The sequence below is a fragment of the Notolepis coatsorum genome (assembly GCF_963971535.1).
Source record: "Notolepis coatsorum genome assembly, chromosome: 1".
Lineage (NCBI taxonomy): Eukaryota > Metazoa > Chordata > Actinopteri > Aulopiformes > Paralepididae > Notolepis > Notolepis coatsorum.
The window spans coordinates 60722005-60744110 of record NC_140165.1 but is presented as its reverse complement, the minus strand read 5'-3'; the positions used below and the strand labels follow the sequence as shown (position 1 = coordinate 60744110).

Sequence of the window (22106 nt, the reverse complement as noted above, 5' to 3'; positions counted from 1 at the left end):
TTTGTGATTTGGTAAATTTGTTCCAATATTCTATAACATTTTCTTTTTGTTTTGAGATTATTTGGTTGGGCCAGATTGCTTGGTGTCTGTCCTGAAGCCCTGGTGTTTGTGGGCAGAGATTTCTGACTAGCTGGCAGAGCTATCATTCTATCTCTATATCCTCTCGTTCTGTCTCTCTACCTCTCTCTCCTCTCTTTTCATTCTGTCTCTCTACCTCTTTCTCTTCTCTTTTCATTCTATCTCTATCTCCTCTCTCGTTCTGTCTCTCTACCTCTCTCTCCTCTCTTTTCATTCTGTCTCTCTACCTCTCTCTCTCTTCTCTTTTCATTCTATCTCTATCTCCTCTCTCGTTCTGTCTCTCTACCTCTCTCTCCTCTCTTTTCATTATATCTCTTCCTCTCTCTCCTCTCTTTGCATTCTGTCTCTCTACCTCTCTCTCTCCTCTATCTCATTCTATCTCTATCTCCTGTCTTGTTCTGTCTTTCTACCTCTCTCCTCTCTTTTCATTCTGTATCTCTACCTCTCTCTCCTCTCGTTTCATTCTGTATCTCTACCTCTCTCTCCTCTTCCTTCTATCTCTATCTCCTCTCTCCTTCTGTCTCTCTACCTCTCTCTCTCCTCTCTTTTCATTCTGTCTCTCTACCTCTCTCCTCTCTCTCTCGTTCTGTCTCTCTACCTCTCTCCTCTCTTTTCATTCTATCTCTCTACCTCTCTCCTCTCTTTGCATTCTGTCTCTCTACCTCTCTCTCTCTTCTATCTCATTCGATCTCTATCTCCTCTCTTGTTCTGTCTCTCTACCTCTCTCTCTCCTCTCTTTTCATTATATCTCTACCTCTCTCTCCTCTTCATTCTATCTCTATCTCCTATCTCATTCTGTCTCTCTACCTCTCGTTCTCCTCTCTTTTCATTCTGTCTCTCTACCTCTCTCTCTCCCCTCTCTCATTCGGTGTCTCTACCTCTCTCTCCTCTCTTTTCATTCTGTATCTCTACCTCTCTCGCCTCTCTTTTTATTCTGTCTCTCTACCTCTCTCTCTCTTCTCTTTTCATTATATCTATATCTCCTCTCTCATTCTGTCTCTCTACCTCTCTCTCTTTTTTTTCATTCTGTCTCCCTACCTCTCTCTCTCCTCTCTTTTCATTCTATCTCTATCTCCTCTGTCATTCTGTTTCTCTACCTCTCTCTCCTCTCTTTTCATTCTATCTCTATTTGTTTAATCTCTCTCCCTCTCATCTCTATATCGACCTGTATCCCCTTTTCTCTCTCTGTCTCTCCACCTGTCTCTTTCTTTCTTTCTTTCTTTCTTTCTTTCTTTCTTTCTTTCTTTCTTTCTTTCTTTCTTTCTTTCTTTCTTTCTTTCTTTCTTTCTTTCTCGCCCTCTTTCTCTGTTGGTGGGTTTACCTGTTCTTTTGATATTTGACTTCCAAGCCCCTCTCATTCTATAACGGTTCTTCTTTATGCTTTTTAAACCTCTAAAGCCCCTAATCTCTCCTTGCCCGCTGACCACTGATTAAAACACACACACACACACACACACACACACACACACACACACACACACACACACACACACACACACACACACACACAGAGATAGAGAGAGAGAGACACACACACAGATTGACTCTGTCATAATCATTCTCATGACCAGCCCATTTGAACTGGCATTATCATCACACTGCCACGTTATTTCAGCTGAGACATTTATCACAACCAACGCATTCCTCTCCGCAATTGGCCTGATAAGGACAGATATGCTATACAGCCCAACCGAGGCACATTAAGACCAACTCGTTTTTTTTTTCAGTTTAATATTTTTTTTATAATATTTTTTCTACATTTTCTTGAGACTTTCTGTATAGTCTTTTATATATTCTGCTTCATTATAATTTCAAACTTTATTTATTGTTTCCCCTTTTTTTCCTCCTTCCATTCTCCACAAACTTCTTGAATCACCGATTTAATCAAATAATTTTTTTTCAAATCGAATATAAAAAAAGAACGAATTGTTGCGCGTTAAAATAAATAAAATAAAAAAAATCCAATGAAGGTGGAAGGTTTACAGGAGAAGGGGGGAGACCCCGCCGGTAACTCGGACAACAACGGGACCGGGGCTTCTTCTTCTGTGGTAGTCGAAGACAGCAGCACGCGCGGCAGCGGCAGCAGCGGCGGCCCCGCGAGCTGCATGTCGCGCCTGCTGAGCGTGGTGGAGGGCGAGCTGCAGGCCGGGCGCGAGAAGGGAGACCCCACGGAGCGGCAGCTCAGGGTGACGCTCGAGGACGCGCCACTCTGGCGGAAGTTCCAGGAGGTCACAAACGAGATGATAGTGACCAAGAGCGGCAGGTAATTAAAGGAATGAATTGAGGAATGAAATTAATTGAAAATTATGGGGGACCCTGATGTAAACAAGACGAAAGTCTTTCTCTGGTCTGCATCCCCTTAACAATTGTGTGTATTGAGCCGTACTGTATACTGTACCCATTCTGCAATCTGTTAAATACAGTTTTCATTCATTCATTCATTCAAGGGCGAGCAGGGATTTTCATAATTAAAACAATTATTTATTCTTAGAATAATAGCTCTATACATTCTGACAGCCATTACTGATATACAGTGTATCAGTAACATGGGTCTCTCCCAGACAGTCCCTCCTCTCATGTAGTAAAATACAAAATACATGTTCTGGTAGTGGTAGCTATTCTCACTTTATCCAATCAGGAGAGAGAACTGCTCAAATTGTCTGACACAAATAAGAAATAAAAACTAGTTTTAAACAATTATGTGCTTGAAACAAGTAAAATAATCGGCCAGTGTCGTATAAGCAAAAAATGTGGCTTGGTAAGATTTCTTGAAATAAGTAAAAACAAAAAATCTATGGTTCTCTTCTGGATAAATTGGGAACTGGATATCAGAATATTTATTGTGTTTATTGCAGAGTGGGGGGGGGGGCATGTTACTGACCAGACACTATATCAGCGATCGATACATTTACCACTTACAGTGCCTTTAATTTAATTGTTGCTCACGCGTGCAGTGTGTGGTTTGGATCCAAGATTTGGAGACGGTCAAACTGTCCCATGTTCACTGACGTTATTATGTAAATAATGCATGTTGTTATCTCGTGAGAGGAGGTTCAACGCGTTAGTAGTACACATAGTATATTTACCTTGTTGCAGCAGTGGGGCAAAATCAACACTGTTCTATCAAGAACAAAATAACCATGAATAAATGGGTACAACTGCTCATAATTGTTTATAATTGTTGCTCATAATTGCCCCTATTACAGTTTCCCTAAAAAAATAAAAACATAGAGATACAACGTGTAGGAGAAGTCGCACAGACTCTCGGTTTATATGATTAAGGTCATAAAGGACATATTTAATGGATAATAGGTTAATTCTTGTTCTTGGTCAATTCATGATTTTTATACAATGAATTAAATGTTGGCGTTCGGCGGCAATAGGCCTATTATATAAAAACGACCATAAAGGTTCCGCGCTGGTTTGTGCAAATGTGGGGCATTTTGGTTGTTTTTATAAATGTATTATTAATTTGCTCCCAATTCCATCATTTTTTGCACGACGGCGGTGAGTTATAATCAGTGGCGTCGTTTCAGTAAAAGGCAAGGTATGGCGAGGAGGGCGGGGGGGTGGGGGTGAAGGGGGGGTCGCCCCCCCTTGGTGGATTTTTTTTGTCAAATCAGTTGTGCAATAGTCACTTTTGGTGAGTTGTTTCTATACAATTCAGTTATATGACATTTAGGTAATGACACAGGACTACACAAGCATTTTTAGTATAGAAATGTGTCAACAGACTAAAGCAGGGAACCACAATATTTTGCATAATGTAATATCATAACTGTCTATTACTTTTCTTGCAATTGAGCCAATTTTCCTTAGGTACGGTTTTGAGGTGTGTGTTCAACAGAATGTAGTATCAAAAACACATTCACAAAAAGTATGGGTTACTGAATGCTGAACTGCACTGTTATAATCACTAAGCCATTGTAAGACCTTACCTGTGTCCCTGTATCACTTGTCTCTGCTGCCCTTTGATAAAAAAAACGTCCCTATGTCCATTTTCCTTTTTTTTGGGCATATTTCAGTTAGTCACAGTAAAAGTCACCTATAGTAAAAGTGAGATAATTGACAATATCAAAACATGCTAGGGCTGTACCGAATAGTTCCAAGCTTCGTTCATAATGTTGACATTCGAATTCTAAATCAACATAAAAAATTGTAATACAAAAAATAAAAATAAAATCGTATTTATTTTAAATTTTTAAATTTGTATTTGCCAAGGTATGGCGAGTGCCATACCTTGCCATACCAGAACGACGCCCCTGGTTATAATTTATATTAAAAGAATAGTGCCTCACCCAACGCTCAAACTGCTTCCCCGCCTCTGATTAGTAAAATAACTAATTAAACTCAAACATTATGTTCGATGTGATTTTATATTTCCACAAAAAAAACGACACGAACGTCACCTTTTCAGGGGAGATGAACCCAAAATGATAAATACTGGCTATATTATATAATTGGCTATATTGGAGGTGCGTGCATAAAATCTGCCCCATGAAGTTTCAAATACTCACAAAATGTTACTTAGTAACGATTTGTTTCTGACAGTTGTTTGACTATAAATGATGTCTACAATTTTGATTAGGTATAAAAAATAACGGCATGATCTTACAATGGCACATACCATTCATTAAATGTATAACCTAATTAAACTTAAAGTTGCTGTAAGTGGTATTTTGTGTTAAAATAAGTGTTAAATATCTCTACATTCTGACAGCAATCACTGATGTAGATGTTTGTCAGTAATGGGTCTCCCAGTCCCTCCACTCTGCAGTAAACACTGATTGGATAAAGAACATGATGTGGTTACTGCAATGGCTGTCGGAATGTAGAGCTATATTATTTTAACATGACCACTTATTTTAACAAGAAGATACCACTTACATCACCTTTAAGTTAATTCATTTTCGACGTTGTGTCTTTTTATAACATTCCCATACAGAGATGGCATTAGAACCTGCAGTCAATAAGGCCATTCCTGCACACAAATGCGATCCTTATTGGCCATTATTATTCCTGCTGTTTGTGTTATTCAATTGGGCTTAATTTAATTTGTTTACGTAGCGCATCTGATACTCTGATTAATGCTGTCATTTGGCCGTGCGTCCATTTGAGCGGCGACCCTCTCTCGCGCGCTGAGAGGCGGCTTGACCGGCGGGCGCGCGGCTGGAGTGGGGGGTCAGGGCCACGCGGTGGGTGTTGTTGTTCCATTTACACGTTTCAAACTTGATCCACTCGTTCCACTTCACGACAAGCTTGTTTTTGTTTGGGGAATTAAAAAAAAAAGTCAAATTGATTTGGAAAAAAAAAAGTATATAGGCCTATTATATCAACAAATTTTATGGAGGATTTAGTTTGAGAGGTAGGTGTTTGGACGAGGATGCAGATTATCATGTCTAACGTGTGTGTGTGTGTGTGTGTGTGTGTGTGTGTGTGTGTGTGCGTGTGCGTGTGCGTATGTGTGTGTGCGTGCGTGCGTGCGTGAGTGCGTGCGTGCGTGCGAGAGAGAGAGAGAGAGAGAGAGAGAGAGAGAGATAGGTTGGTTTAGTTTGACTTTGTTGCAGGTATGTGTTGGGACTCAACCCCAGTGCTATGTACTCTAATGGTATTGTGTGTGTGTGTGTGTGTGTGTGTGTGTGTGTGTGTGTGTGTGTGTGTGTGTGTGTGTGTGTGTGTGTGTGTCTATCTAACAGTATAGTGTGTGTCACTGTGTGTGTGTGTGTGTGTGTCTATCTAACAGTATAGTGTGTGTCACTGTGTGTGTGTGTCTATCTAACAGTATAGTGTGTGTCACTGTGTGTGTGTGTGTGTGTGTGTGTGTCTATCTAACAGTATAGCATGTGTCATTGTGTGTGTGTGTCTATCTAACAGTATAGTGTGTGTCACTGTGTGTGTGTGTGTGTGTGTGTGTGTGTGTGTGTGTGTGTGTGTGTGTGTGTGTGTGTGTGTGTGTGTGTGTGTCTATCTAACAGTATAGCATGTGTCATTGTGTGTGTGTGTCTATCTAACAGTATAGTGTGTGTCACTGTGTGTGTGTGTGTCTATCTAACAGTATAAGTAGTGTGTGTCACTGTGTGTGTGCGTGTGTGTGTGTCTATCTAACAGTATAGTGTGTGTCACTGTGTGTGTGTCTATCTAACAGTATAGTGTGTGTCACTGTGTGTGTCTAACAGTATAGTGTGTGTCACTGTGTGTGTCTATCTAACAGTATAGTGTGTGTCACTGTGTGTACGTGTCTATCTAACAGTATAGTGTGTGTGTGTGTCTATCTAACAGTATAGTGTGTGTCACTGTGTGTGTGTGTGTGTGTGTGTGTGTCTATCTAACAGTATAGTGTGTGTCACTGTGTGTGTGTGTGTGTGTGTGTCTATCTAACAGTATAGTGTGTGTCACTGTGTGTGTGTGTGTGTGTGTGTGTGTGTGTGTCTATCTAACAGTATAGCATGTGTCATTGTGTGTGTGTGTCTATCTAACAGTATAGTGTGTGTCACTGTGTGTGTGTGTGTGTGTGTGTGTGTGTGTCTATCTAACAGTATAGCATGTGTCATTGTGTGTGTGTGTCTATCTAACAGTATAGTGTGTGTCACTGTGTGTGTGTGTGTCTATCTAACAGTATAAGTAGTGTGTGTCACTGTGTGTGCGTGTGTGTGTGTCTATCTAACAGTATAGTGTGTGTCACTGTGTGTGTGTCTATCTAACAGTATAGTGTGTGTCACTGTGTGTGTCTAACAGTATAGTGTGTGTCACTGTGTGTGTCTATCTAACAGTATAGTGTGTGTCACTGTGTGTACGTGTCTATCTAACAGTATAGTGTGTGTGTGTGTCTATCTAACAGTATAGTGTGTGTCTATCTAACAGTGTGTCACTGTGTGTGTCTATCTAACAGTATAGTGTGTGTCACTGTGTGTGTCTAACAGTATAGTGTGTGTCACTGTGTGTGTCTATCTAACAGTATAGTGTGTGTCACTGTGTACGTGTCTATCTAACAGTATAGTGTGTGTGTGTGTCTATCTAACAGTATAGTGTGTGTCTATCTAACAGTGTGTCACTGTGTGTGTCACTGTGTGTGTGTGTGTGTGTGTGTGTGTGTGTGTGTGTGTGTGTGTGTGTGTCTATCTAACAGTATAGCATGTGTCATTGTGTGTGTGTGTCTATCTAACAGTATAGTGTGTGTCACTGTGTGTGTGTGTGTCTATCTAACAGTATAAGTAGTGTGTGTCACTGTGTGTGTGCGTGTGTGTGTGTCTATCTAACAGTATAGTGTGTGTCACTGTGTGTGTGTCTATCTAACAGTATAGTGTGTGTCACTGTGTGTGTCTAACAGTATAGTGTGTGTCACTGTGTGTGTCTATCTAACAGTATAGTGTGTGTCACTGTGTGTACGTGTCTATCTAACAGTATAGTGTGTGTGTGTGTCTATCTAACAGTATAGTGTGTGTCACTGTGTGTGTGTGTGTGTGTGTGTGTCTATCTAACAGTATAGTGTGTGTCACTGTGTGTGTGTGTGTGTGTGTGTGTCTATCTAACAGTATAGTGTGTGTCACTGTGTGTGTGTGTGTGTGTGTGTGTGTCTATCTAACAGTATAGCATGTGTCATTGTGTGTGTGTGTCTATCTAACAGTATAGTGTGTGTCACTGTGTGTGTGTGTGTGTGTGTGTGTGTGTGTGTGTCTATCTAACAGTATAGCATGTGTCATTGTGTGTGTGTGTCTATCTAACAGTATAGTGTGTGTCACTGTGTGTGTGTGTGTCTATCTAACAGTATAAGTAGTGTGTGTCACTGTGTGTGTGCGTGTGTGTGTGTCTATCTAACAGTATAGTGTGTGTCACTGTGTGTGTGTCTATCTAACAGTATAGTGTGTGTCACTGTGTGTGTCTAACAGTATAGTGTGTGTCACTGTGTGTGTCTATCTAACAGTATAGTGTGTGTCACTGTGTGTACGTGTCTATCTAACAGTATAGTGTGTGTGTGTGTCTATCTAACAGTATAGTGTGTGTCTATCTAACAGTGTGTCACTGTGTGTGTGTCTATCTAACAGTATAGTGTGTGTCACTGTGTGTGTCTAACAGTATAGTGTGTGTCACTGTGTGTGTCTATCTAACAGTATAGTGTGTGTCACTGTGTACGTGTCTATCTAACAGTATAGTGTGTGTGTGTGTCTATCTAACAGTATAGTGTGTGTCTATCTAACAGTGTGTCACTGTGTGTGTGTCACTGTGTGTGTGTGTGTGTCTATCAGTATAGTGTGTGTCACTGTGTGTAAGTAAGTAAGTAAACATAATTTATATAGCACCCTTCCCAGCACGAGTGCACATCAGAGTGCTTTACAACAGTAATATAATAAAATACAATACAACAATAATTGCGTGCGGCCGTCTCACCTGAAAAGACAGCAGGTGTCGATCGCAGAAATCCAGATTTTCTAACGGCATTGATTGATTGATTGATTGATTGAAAACTTTATTAACAGATTGCAGAATGGGTATAATACAGTACGGCTCAATAGCCTTGCCGACAATTAAATGCATAATCTATAGGCTAATGTTAAGTCCCTCATTACCCCAATCAATCAGATTATATTTCTTTAAATGTGCCTGCTGGCAGTAGGCGTAATGGAATGAATAATCGAATGAGTTCTTGCTAGCGAAAATAATTTGTTCAACTCTTTCAGAATAAGTAGATACAAACAAGCCCAAAGAGTATCTAATTGATACGAAATAATAGATACTTATGAGGATATCTGTACTGTATGCGCTCGGCTTAGGTATCATGTACTTTATATATAAATACATGGTTCCCAACGTTTTCAAGCCGCAACCCCCAAAATAACGTGTCAGAGAGGCTTGGAGGCTATACAGTTTCACTATTAATCAGGTTTTAATCTGTTTCGGACATCATCCATACATGCATTGAATTGATTAACCTTTGGTTATATATCGTACTGGCCAATCGCGTCTCGCTCTCCGCCATACCGAGATATACCTCATATCCATTACCTACTGTACTTCATTAACGAAAACAATGCACCCATGCACTTGACCAGGCCCGCCCCAGTGTCCCCTATAAGACACCGGACATGGTCATACTCGCCCTTCCTCTTTTTCGTTTCCATCATGGACGTTGCAGTGCATTCCATGAACTAGTTGTTATGATATGCAGAGAGAAATTGAACAAGGTTGGGTTTTCGCCGGAGATTTGCCAGCCCCTGGAATCTTCTCAGCACTTTCTGACGCGCATCGGGCCTGTCCTGGGGTTTCCTCGTCTTCTGACAGCGGATCGAGGGACGTCACGCGGCGGCTAGCTGTCGTGGCTAGGTCGCGCCCAGGTAGGGTCTGCGCCACTAGGCATAACAATGCTGGCGGTAGTGATACTGCTCATTGTCCCGTGAGACAACCGAGTTGTGTATTGGCGCAAGGGGCAGGATATCTGGGTAAACGTTGTCGTTTTCCCGGTTATCCTGGAGCGCGCGGCTAATGCTATGCTACGATGCTGGGTTACTGTTCTTTTTGATTCCCCGCTGAGGGCTGTCTTTTTAAAAAAGGTCTTCCCTCCTCTTAACCATTCATGCTGACGGTCAATCGGTGTCTACTGTTGGGAGTGTTGACGGGGGCTTGTTTACCTTTTTCATGGGTGAATGGGCTGAGGCCTAGGGCTGGTGTGCTTTTTGTGAATTTATGAATGGTGTGCGGGACTGGTGTTTCTCTGGTCTGCATCCCCTTAACATTGTGTGTATGGGCTAGCCCATTCTGCAGTGTGTTGGTGGAGTTTTTAGTTCATTTATTCATTAACCCCTTCATGGGTGCACACCACAGTGGAGGTTGCTGGTTGCAACCACCACTGGTGCTCCGTGCTTGTGAAGCAGGTGGCATCAGTCCTTTGCCTCTGGCATGTTGGAACAGTGCCCCGCCCGGCCGACGCCATGAGGTGAGTCGGCCCGGCGGGTGGCTGGTAGGCTGTTAAGCCTATACCGCCACGGTATAGAATTAGCAGCGATTAGTAACATTGTTCGAATTGCTGTTTTTTCTGTCAAAAATGGTGGCGGGTGGCGGGGCCTTGAAGGCCAGCCGATGTTGAAACATCGCGCAAGGTAAAGAGACTAATTTTGTCCGGTCTTACGGCAGCTAAAAAGCTGATAGCATCACGCTGGATTCAACCAGAAAAAATGTGCCGGAAGGTATGGGTTCTTACCTATCTCGATGTGATTTATCTAGAGATATCTACCGCAATAATTTTAGGTGATAAGGAAGCCAGCATAGCAATCTGGTTAGATATGGTGGAGAGAATAAAGGTTAGTATATGAATGTGTAATTCCTGGTGTTAAGCGTAATAATGGATGGTTTGTCCAAGAGGGGGTCCTGAGGGGGGGGGGGGAAGAGCATATGTATTGTATTGTTTTTATTATGGGTGAATCTTTTAATCTACATTTATTCTGATTTAAGTACTGGACTGTCATTATCTGTTATTATTATGTCAATCATAGTCCTGTGATTTATTGTGGATTTCTACTGTTTATGTATTGTGTGTCTAGTTTTATGTAAAAAAAGGGAAATAAAAAACATTAAAAAAAAAGAAAAAAACATAGCGCGAGGTTTTGACGTTATTAGCTTTGACCTAGCCGCAAGCTATAACCGCAGGGAGGGCTAGGATGCTGTCAACGCTTGTTTACAGACATCTTGGTTGGATTAGTCTCCCTTTGAGGGGGTGAGACGTTTTTTTCCCTCCTCAGGGCTCCCCTCTCTGCAGAGGGACTTTGGTCTTTCCGCTAGGTGACCTAGGCCCCACACCGCCTCACACCGCGCAGCCAGAGGTGAGAGCACGGCCTCGCCAGCGGCTGTGGCGAGGCCCTCAACCAGCGGCCATGTTTCCCCCGCCTGAGGTACCCTGGGCACAACGTCAACAGGTGACCTTGGCCTTGGCGGTCGAGGGATCGGCTACATTAGATGAGCACGCCTAAAAAAACGTCGCCGTCTAGCTGTGTGCAGCTCGCTCTCCGGTCACTCACCCCCCCCCAACACCAGCGGGACAATTCCTCAGCTGTCCATGCTGGAGGGGTGTTCAGTGGGGGAGCTTTTGTCACCTAGTATGATGCCAGCTTCTCCCGTATCAAACCGGCCCTTTCTGTCGGGGTCCCCTCTTGGGTGCGATTGCCTCGTGGGTAGTGTCAGGGTCCGATGTCCCGACTCCACGGAACGCTCTGCTCGCACGGTTAGCGGGTCCAGGGTTGGCTACGCACAGCGGGCGGGACCGGGCCGCCTATCTACAGTTCCTAGCGGACCAGCGCCAAATGGCGGCGGGTGTGTTTTGGGAGTATCATCACATATGGCTACAGCAGTACCATATGTCGAGGTGGATGGTGAGAACGCTGAGGCGGGGACTTGTGTTTACACAACCCCACCCGTTTTCAGGTTTGGTACAGACCCTATTGTCAGGGTCACCAGCAGTGACAGCTCTGGCCAACGAGATCCAATCTCTGTGGGCGAAGCAAGCCATCGTCGTGGTCCCAAAGGAGGACGCGATGCGTGGCGTTTCCTCCCGGTATTCTCTGGTGCCCGAGAAATCGGGAGGGGGGGGGGGTCAGACCCATGCTAGACCTGTCCCATCCTAGGGCTTACCTACGCTTCCTTTGCAGGGTTTAGCGTTTAGAGTACCAGAGGCTGCCGTTCGGCTATTCTCTGGCTCCCCGCATCTTCACCAAGTGCGTGGAGACCGCACTGGGGCCTCTGCGTCGTCAGGGGTTATGAAGTGTATTCTGTCCTGGACGACGTTCTGGTCCTTGGCGGTCAAGGTAGATCATCAGGTCTCATACCAGGCAGGTGGTGGAATTCTTCACCAGCCTGGGGTTTGCTGTAGACTGGAAGTAGAGTACTCCTCTTCCCAGTCAACGGGTGGAGTACTTGGGCTTATTCTAAGCTCAAGGTCTATATGGGCATCCCTCTCAGAGCGTGTTAGTGACACGCTTGGGAGGTTCCGTCCTAGGACGGTTACGGCGCTGTCCGTGATGCGCCTGCTCGGTATGATGGCATCTGCTCATTCCGTGGTCCCTCTTGGCCTCCTCTTCACCTCATGAGGAGGATACAGAGGTGGTTTTCCAGTATGGAAATAGACCCGGTGAGAGGCAAGTGGAAGCGGCTAAGGTTCCCATGTCAGTACTGGGGGACCTCGCCCTCTGGGGAGGGCCTGGGGCCCTCACCAGCGGGGTCCCCATGGGCAGCAGGCTGTCACACGTCACGGTCTTCACCGACGCCTCCCTCACTGGGGGGGGGGACGCGTCGGGCCAACGCAGTAGGGGGCAGCTGGCAAGACCATGCTGCCCGGTCTGCGCTACATTCAATGTGTTGGAATTGAAGGCAGTCCTTCTGGTCCTCAAACGGTGTTTTGATCAGGACGGACAACACGACGTCAGCGTCGTATATCAACAGACAGGGAGGAGTACGCTTCCCCCGTCTGCACCGGGCGGCGGTCAGCTGGCTATGGGCGTTCTCCATCTGCGCAGCCTGAGGGCTCTCCACATCCCCGGCAGGGTGAATGTGGGTGCGGGTGTGATGTCGCAGGGCGGTCCTCACCCTGACGAGTGGGGATTACGTCCGGACATAGTCGGGCAGGTCTGGGACCGATTCCGTGGCCGTCCGGGATTCTGTACGCTTCCCCCCCCTTACACCTGATAGCTCAGCTGTTGGGGCGGGTATGTCGGGAGCGCGGGACTTGGTCCTGGTCGTGCCGGGCCGGGGCTCAGCTGTTTGGTCCCCGGCCCTGATTCAGTTCTGTGTGGCCCCGCCGTGGCCTGTTCTGTGGTCACCGCGGGCCCTCTCTCAGGCACGCGGAACTCTGTTCTGCCTTCCTGTTCTGGGGCAGCCTCTAGGCTTGGCTGCTGTCAGTGTGAGTTGGTGGGGATGCGTCTTGGCTATTCTGTGGTTAACGCTATCTGGTACGCGCACGCTCCGTCCTCTACCACGGCTTACGCGGGTAGGTGGCGTATTTTCCAAGAGTGGTGTAGAGTGGGGGGCTTGGACCCGGTGTCCTGCCCCCTGGACGCTGTCCTTTCCTTCCTTCAGTCTATTTTGGGTAGACTGTCGGCTTCGACGGTGAGGGTATATGCCGCGGCTATATCCTCTTGTCATGTGGGGTTTGTGGAGTGGCGGCCTCTGCTGCCTTGTTAGGGGGGGCCTCAGTAGAGGACATCTGTGCTGCGGCCTCCTGGTCCTCCCCGGGTCCCTTCGTTAGGTTTTACCTCATGGACATGACTGGGGGTTCTGTCTCCCAGGCGGTTCTGAGGTCTGGGACCTCCCCTGCGTCCCGCCCTTCGGTGGGTTAGCAGGGGTGTGTGGCGGCCTCTGCCGCCTTGTTAGGGGGGGCCTCGGTAGAGGACATCTGTGCTGCGGCCTCCTGGTCCTCCCCGGGTCCCTTCGTTAGGTTTTGCCTCATGGACATGACTGGGGGTTCTGTTCCCAGGCGGTTCTGAGGTCTGGGACCTCCCCTGCGTCCTGCCCTTCAGTGGGTTAGCAGGGGTGTGTGGGTGTGTGCCACGGGGTGATGTGTCACACGTGGTCCCGCCTGTGCTGTGCGTTTTTAGGGGTCTCTAGTTCCCTCTTTTTCGCACTTTGGTGGAGTTGACTGCCGCCCCCTCTTCACTAGGAAGGGCAGGTGGACGGGACTCCCCTCCCCCCTGGTGGTAGGGCTTGCGGGTCCTCAGGGGGTACATTTGTCGGGCCACGCGTCTGCTCTGCCCCATATCTCGGTATGGCGAAGAGCGAGATGCGATTGGCCAGTACGATATATAATGAAAGGTTATGACTATAACCTAGTTATATGAGTACTGGCTGAGCGTCTCGCTCTTAGCCAGTCCGAGATATGGGGCAGATTCAGATTCCTCATAATTAATATCCACAGTCCACCATCACGCATAAAGATGTTCAATGTATGCTTGAATGAAACACAATCCGGGCGCTCTGTTAAGCAAATACATCAACAGCGAAGAATATGAAACTAATCAGACCCAAACGCCCGATTCACATTTGCAATGCTCCGCATTATTAAAATAACCACATAGTGTGTCGCCACGCGCGAGCGCCGTATCCGTATAACTATGACGTGCATTATTTAGGACAAAGTAAATCTATAGGCTGAATATGATTTATTATCAGCATTTTAGGTATATTATTTTACATTTCAAAAGCCCCTCTAGAAAAACTAAGCACAAAAACATAATTCAGAATGGTATAATGGGATCTAGACTGTGAGAAATATTTCAGGAAGGGAGCTGGCATTTCTTTGCGAGGGCGTGGCCATGCAGGTTATCCAGCCAACTGAACTAAACCCTGCCCTCGACCAGGTTCAAACGTTTTGATTTGTTGCCATAGTGATTTAGACAATCCGACGTCGGGGAACGGAAAGGTCTGGCTTAAGTCAAGCTATCCTGAAAATTATCCGGCTAACTCAGTTAGCCAGGTACGAGGAACAGGGCCCTGGTCCAGATAGGCTATAAACAGGTTCACGAGACAACCAGGTGTTAGTCCAGACCACAACACGCAGGTGTCAGTCCAGACCACAACACGCAGGTGTCAGTCCAGACCACAACACACAGGTGTTAGTCCAGACCACAACACGCAGGTGTAAGTCCAGACCACAACACGCAGGTGTTAGTCCACTCCAGACAGCCAACATACAGGTGTTAGTCCAGACCACAACACGCAGGCAGACAGGTGTGTTTCACTCAGAACCAAACCAGAACCTTGAAGCTTCCTGCTTCACTCAGAACCAAACCAGAACTCTGAAGCTTCCTGCTTCACTCAGAACCAAACCAGAACTCTGAAGCTTTCTGCTTCACTCAGAACCAAACCAGAACTCTGACCACAGAACGCAAAGACTGAGCTAACGGCACTGCATCAACTAGACTACTAGCAAGTATTTCCTACCATGTAATGTCCAAAAGTCCAGACTATCCCTTTAAAGGCGAGCGTGCGGGGACTCGACCCAATGCCATTACAGCCTATTCACACAGTATCAATATGTGTATCTCCCTCCCAGACGGATGTTCCCCGTGTTGAAGGTGAGCGTGTCGGGACTCGACCCGAATGCCATGTACTCCTTCCTGCTGGACTTCGTCCCGGCAGACTCCCACCGCTGGAAGTACGTGAATGGGGAGTGGGTGGCGGCAGGGAAGCCAGAGGCGCAGGGCAGCGGGGCCGTCTACATCCACCCAGACTCGCCCAACTTCGGAGCTCACTGGATGAAGGCGGCCGTGGCCTTCAACAAAGTCAAACTGACCAACAAGATCAACGGGGTGGGACAGGTAAGAGTTGAGTCCCTTCTCCTTCCAAACTTCGGACCCCATAACTATCTGGAAAACATGCTACCACAATGGAGAGTATTACTTATATTATATATTATTATTACTGTTTTTTTTATATATATTATTATTATTCTTTTCTTTTCTTATTATTTCTGTTCAACTCTCAAAATACGTTTATTTTGTACATTATCTAACGTTAACACGAACCTAAACTAACTTTAGGTTAGTTGTAACGTTAGTTTAGGTTCGTGTTAACGTTAGATAATGTACAAAATAAACGTATTCCGCTGCTATAGACGTCGCTCTTTTATTTTGAAACCCCCTAGAAAGGAAGTCATTATATTAGCTTTAGTGTTAGCTCCGGTTAGCTCTGAGCGTGCAGTAGTTAGTAGTATATTATCAATACCAGCCATTGGATTACTGTTTTCTAAATTGGGGAGGCTTTTAATTGTCAAGGTAAGAGGATTTTAAGTCATGGTATCCATAAACTTCAATCGGTTCGGATCCTTTGAATGAATGAGAATGTAAACAAACACGGCTTCCACGTAGAAATCACTGACCGCTCAGAGAGGAGTCGTTCGGGAAAAAATAGTTCCGAGTATATCTGCTTAGAAAACGTAATTGTCGAATTCAATTATTTTTTATTTCTCCACGTGGTAAATACACAGTTCACAACATGTTTACAGGAACGTTTTGGAGTTGTATTTGGAGTGTATTTGGTGACTGTAGGGCACTGTAGGGAACGTCAGGCTCTAAAAACCCCCCAATTCCAGTGATGAAGCTAAGCTACGCTAACGGAGCGACTGTTCCCTAAGCTAAATGCATGCACAGAGACAAAAAAGGTATGTATCTTCTTGTCTAACTCCAGGGAAGATGTTAAATAAGCTAATTTCCCAAAATGTTGGAGTTTTCCTTTAAGACAACCCCTCATCGGGGAGCTCCAGTAGCTCACCGCGTACCTCGAACGCTATTTCGGCGTCGTGGACAACCGTGCGCGTCACGGATCTGGGGTACACGAGTTCGACTCCCGGACTCGCCGTATTTTCTCAGAGTGTCTTTCCCCCCATCTATACCCCATTCAACCTGTTTCTGTCGGTCATACTTGACCAGAAAAAAGCGATAAACGCGAAAAGAACCAGCTGACTGGTCAAAGTTTAAAAAAAAGACAACCCCTCATCCTGTAAAAACATCTCTCTAGGGTCTCTCTGTAGGTGAGGGCTTTGTTATGGAGTGTGTCTGGGTTACTTTCTTTTAGGTGATTATAAAATTGAAATGCTCTCCTTTGGATTTTGATAATTAGTGGGTATCTTCCTAGTTCTGCTCTGCATGCATTATTTGGTGTTTTCCGTTGGGTGCGGAGAATTGATTTGCAAAATTCTGCATGCAGAGTCTCAATTTGGTGTTTGTCCCATTTTGTGAAATCTTGGTTTGCAAGTGGGCCCCAGACCTCGCAGCCATACATGGTTCTATGACGGAGTCCAATATTTTGAGCACAATTTGAATTGGAATGTCTAGCTTGATGTTCCTTTTGATAGCATAAAAATCCCTTCTTGCTTTGTCTTTCAGGTCGTTCACAGCTTGATTGAAGTTCCCTGTGGCACTGATGTTTAGACCGAGATAGGTGTACTTTTGTGTGTTCTATAGGACAATTGTGTCTAGGAGGAATTTGTGTTTGTGTTGGGGTCTTTTTTGGAATATCATAACTTTTGTTTTGGTTAGATTTACTGTCAGTGCCCAGGTCTAGGATAATTTGTGCAGGTCAATGTGCTGCTCTAGCCCTTATTTTGTTGGAGACAGCAGCACCAGATCATCTGCAAACAGTAGGCATTTGATTTCTGTGTTTGCTAGGGGGATGCCAGGTGCTGCAACTTGTTGCAAGGTATTTGCCAGTTCATTGATGTATAAGTTGAAGAGGGTTGGACTCAAACTGCACCCCTGCCTAACCCCAGGGCTTTGAGGAAAGAAGTCTACGTGTGTCTCTCTTAACCTCTCAACTATCTCTAAACTCTCTTTACCCCATTCTCAGCTCTTTTATTCTCCTGTGCCCCATTATTATCCCCCTCTCTCTCTCCTGTCTCTTTCTCTACTCTCTCTACTCTCTCTCTACTCTGTCTCTGTCTCTCTCTCTCTACTCTACTGAAAATGGGGGACCCTGATGGAAACAAGTCAAACGTCTTTCTCAGGTCTGCATCCCCTTAACAATTGTATGTATTGAGCCGTACTGTATTGTACCCATTCTGCAATCTGTTAAATAAAGTTTTCATTCATTCATTCATTCACTCTCTCTTTCCACTCTCTCTCTACTCTCTCTGTCTCTATCTCTGTCTCTCTCTCTCTGTCTCTATCTCTGTCTCTCTCTCTGTCTCTCTCTCTCTCTCTCTCTCTCTGTCTCTCTCTACTCTCTCTCTCTACTCTCTCTCTCTATTCTATCTCTACTCTCTCTCTAATCTCTCTCTTTTCCTGTCTCTGTCTTTCTCTCTCTCTCTCTCTCTCTCTCTCTCTCTCTCTCTCTCTCTCTCTCTCTCTCTCTCTCTCTCTCTCTCTCTCTCTCTCTCTCTCCCTGTATGTTTCATCATGTGTTCTTTGTGATCAGGGCTGAACAGGCTCTCTGTGGTGTAATTAGTACACTACTCTACTCAGGCCTCTCGTCACCCACTTCACCTGCGTTGCCCCTCGTAACCACGGGAACGGGATAAACAGCTCTTAATTGGGCGGCGGCGGTTTAATGCACTTCCTGTCGAGAGGGGGCCTCCAGTGAGGGCCAGAGAGCACACACACACACACACACACACACACACACACACACACACACACACACACACACACACACACACACACACAATCATACTCACGTACACACACACACACACACTAACAAACACAATGATACTCACACACACACACACACACACACACACACACAAACACACACACACACACACACACACACTAAAAGACAAACAAACAAACACAATCATACTCACACACACAAACACACGCATACAAACACAATCATACTCACACACACACACACAAACAAACACACACACACAAACACAATCATAATCACGTGCACACACACACTAACAAACAAACAAACAAACACAATCATACTCACGCACACACACACACACATAAACAAACACAATCATACTCACGTACACACACACACTAACAAACAAACAAACACAATCATACTCACACACACACACATACACTAACACAATAATACTCACGTACACACACACACACACATTAACAAACACAAACAAACACAAGCATACTTACGTACACACACACACACACAAACAAATAAACAAACAAACACAATCATACTCACATACACACGTACACACACTAACAAACACAAACAAACACAATCATACTCACACACACACACACACAAACAAACACAATCACATACACACACCCACACACACACACACACAAACAAACACAATCATACTTACGTCGGACATGCACACACTAACAAACATCATATTCTCCCACTCACACCACTACAAATCTGGCATAAAATATTGTTTGTATTTACTTGTCAACTCTAATGCGTGTCTAAACAAACAAACAAACAAACAAACAAACACACACACAGGCATGCACGCGCACGCACACACACACACACACACACACACACACACACACACACACACACACACACACACACACACACACACACACACACACACACACACACACACACACACACACACACACACACACACACACACACACACACACACACACACACACACACAGCATGAGCAGGTAATCCAGTGTTGGCTTGGGGTCCAGTGTGGAATGGAAGCGTAATGAAATAATTACAGTGGTTAGTTGTGCATTATGGTAATTATCTATGCTTTTAATTTATTTATTTTACTACAAATTAAATGTAGCCATCAGTCCTTCAGATGTTTTTTAGCAAGAGAAAGAGAGGGATGGAGGGGTGGAGGGAGGGAGGGAGAGAGAAAGAGAGAGATGTTTTAGCGAACAGAGAGAGGGGATGGAGAGAATAAGATGGTTTAGAGAGAGAGAGAGATGTTTTAGGGGATGGAGAGAATAAGATGGTTTAGAGAGAGAGGTATTTTAGAGGATGGAGAGAATAAGATGGTTTAGAGAGAGAGGTATTTTAGAGGATGGAGAGAATAAGATGGTTTAGAGAGAGAGGTATTTTAGAGGATGGAGAGAATAAGATGGTTTAGAGAGAGAGGTATTTTGAGATATGTTTATATATATATCAGTGGAGGTTTCTCTATGACACGTGAAACACAAATTCACTCATAATTCATAATTATTATTAATTTACATATACCTATATATATATATATATATAAAATATAAAAAAAACTATATATATATATTTATTTTTAAATTATTATTATTATAATTTTTTTATTATAAATGTTTTCCTCTGTAAAAAAATGCCAGTGAATTTTTTTTTTCAAAAATGGCCTGCATTGCAGTATTGCCTGCAGTAATTATTCGTGAAGAAAACTTCACAGGTGTGACCCATTGTTAAATAAATAATAAATAACAGCGAATCAAAATAGGCTATTAACTTCATCTAAGCACGGTCTGTGCAGTTAAACTCTTGCCATTGAATGGAGGGTTGATTGATTGACAGCCCTTGACATCCAATACACAGAGGTTGAATATGATTGGCAGCCTTGCAAATCCAATCAGAGATTGCTGCATTGCAAAGTCAAAACGGGTCCAGCTGCATGTCCGGAGGATAGGTTTAACTCGGGCCAATCTCAAGTTTCTCAAGTTTCTTTATTAGTTGTCATACAGAAGTACAGAATACTTTTATACAAAATGTAACATAAAGAAGCATTTTGTATAAAAGTATTCTGTACTTCTGTATGAGTTTCAAGTTTCTCAAGTTTCTTTAATAGTTGTCATACAGAAGTACAGAATACTTTCATACAAAATGCTTCTTACTGTTACGCTCCAGAGACTGTGCTAGACAAGATAGTATCAAATAACATAGTATAGCATGTAATTTAGAAGTAGAAAATGAGGTCACAGTGTTCAGTATAGACATATGTACAATGTTCGATGCAGAATAGACGTAACTGAGTTACCATATAATATACAATACTATGCAGTGTACTAATGTACAGTACTATATAGTGCAAAGCAGAAATGGGATGAGGTACAATTTAGGTACAATTTACAGTAAGGTGTACGAGTTGTAGTGCAATCCTTCATCAATAAATATAAAGTGTGGGGAGTGGGTGCTACAGTGTGTTTGTTTAAAGTGGGTGTGTGCTATAAAGTGTGTGGAGTGGGTGCTACAGTGTGTTTGTTTAAAGTGAGTGTGTGCGTGTGGATGTGTGTGCTATGTGCGTTTGGTGGTTGTTGTTGTGTAGTGTTCATTGTTCGTTTAGCAGCCTGATGGCCTGGGGATAGAAGCTTCTTCTGAGTCTTTCTGTGCTCGCCTTGAGACTCCGGTATCGCTTGCCTGACCGCAGCAGTTCAAAGAGGCAGTTGTTCGGGTGACTGGAGTCTAACTAATAAAGAAACTTGAGAAACTTGAGATTGGCCCGAGCTAAACCTATCCTCCGGACATGCAGCTGGGCCCGTTTTGACTATGTGAAAGTTGAGACTATGAGAAAGTTGTTGTTAGTAAGATGTACAGCTATAACAAGTCAAGTCAGGCTAAATTAAACTTTGCGCCAACATTAGGACCGAAGTATAAACCAGCAACTGAGCAACATGAAGAAGTGGACTTATGCATCTGGATCAGAAAAAACGTTGTGGATGAAAAAGTAAGTAGGCTACAGTGCTTGTATGCTAACAGTAGCTAGCCAGCTTAGCCTACATCACAATGATAATCACCAAGCTAACTTACTGTACACTCTGTAGGGCTGGGCAATTAATCGAAACAGAATCGCGATATCGATTCATAGACCTATGCAATCTCATTTCTAAGTTATGACTATTTTCTTTTATTAAAAAAAAGTTTTTATTTTTTATTTTTTTTAACGTTTTAGATTATTTTATCTGGGTTGAACATGATTTGTAGAACTCCCTCTGGTGTTGTGGTCGTGGTATTCACTGACCTTTGGGAAGTATTTCGACATGCACATGGGTATCTTAGTGGTGTAGTGTATCTTGTAGACCAGGCCCATTGCAAGTTGCTGTACTCTGTCGTCTACTCTAAGCCATCCTAGGTTGTCAAAGTGGACAGGGGTGAGGTGGGTTTTAGGAGTAAGGTCAAGCAGTAGTCTGACCAGTTTGTTTTGTGATGTTTGTAATCTTGTTTTTAGTGCCTTTGAGGTGCTTTGGTACCATGAGGTGCAAGCATAGTCGTAGTACCCTTGAATGAGTGCTCCTGTTAGAGTCTTCAAGGTATTCTTGTTTACCAGAGAGGAGATCCGGTACAGGAATCTAGTTCGTTGGTTGACTTAGTTTTATTACATTGGATCCCATTTTGTCACAGGAAAGATTTGCCTCTATAGGATGGAACCCAGGTAGGTAATTTCATCTTTCCTTTTAAGATAAGATAAGATATTCCTTTATTGATCCCCTTGGGGAAATTCAGGCATCATAGCAGCATGGGGAAGGGGGGGGGGGGGTACAGGTAGTGAAAACAACACAAGCAGTGTAAACAAATAGGTCAATGTAATTTACTATCTAACTAACTGAAATATACATTATTCATTATTCACAGTATCACAGTATCCACATAAGGTGCAGTATGCATAAGGTAGT

The 22106-nt window shown here is 44.1% G+C and overlaps 1 protein-coding gene across 1 annotated transcript in view; it reads left to right on the top strand.

Annotated features, from left to right (window-relative positions):
• Positions 1–2042: 2042 nt before the first annotated feature.
• The window catches only part of tbx19 (T-box transcription factor 19), a gene marked incomplete at its 5' end in the record, with an annotated part of 56977 nt that continues 36913 nt past the window's right edge, over positions 2043–22106 (top strand). Inside the window, 2 exons of the mRNA XM_084322428.1 lie at positions 2043–2341; positions 15107–15371. Coding sequence (XP_084178554.1) covers positions 2043–2341; positions 15107–15371 — 564 coding nt within the window. The remainder of the gene's footprint in view (positions 2342–15106; positions 15372–22106) is intronic.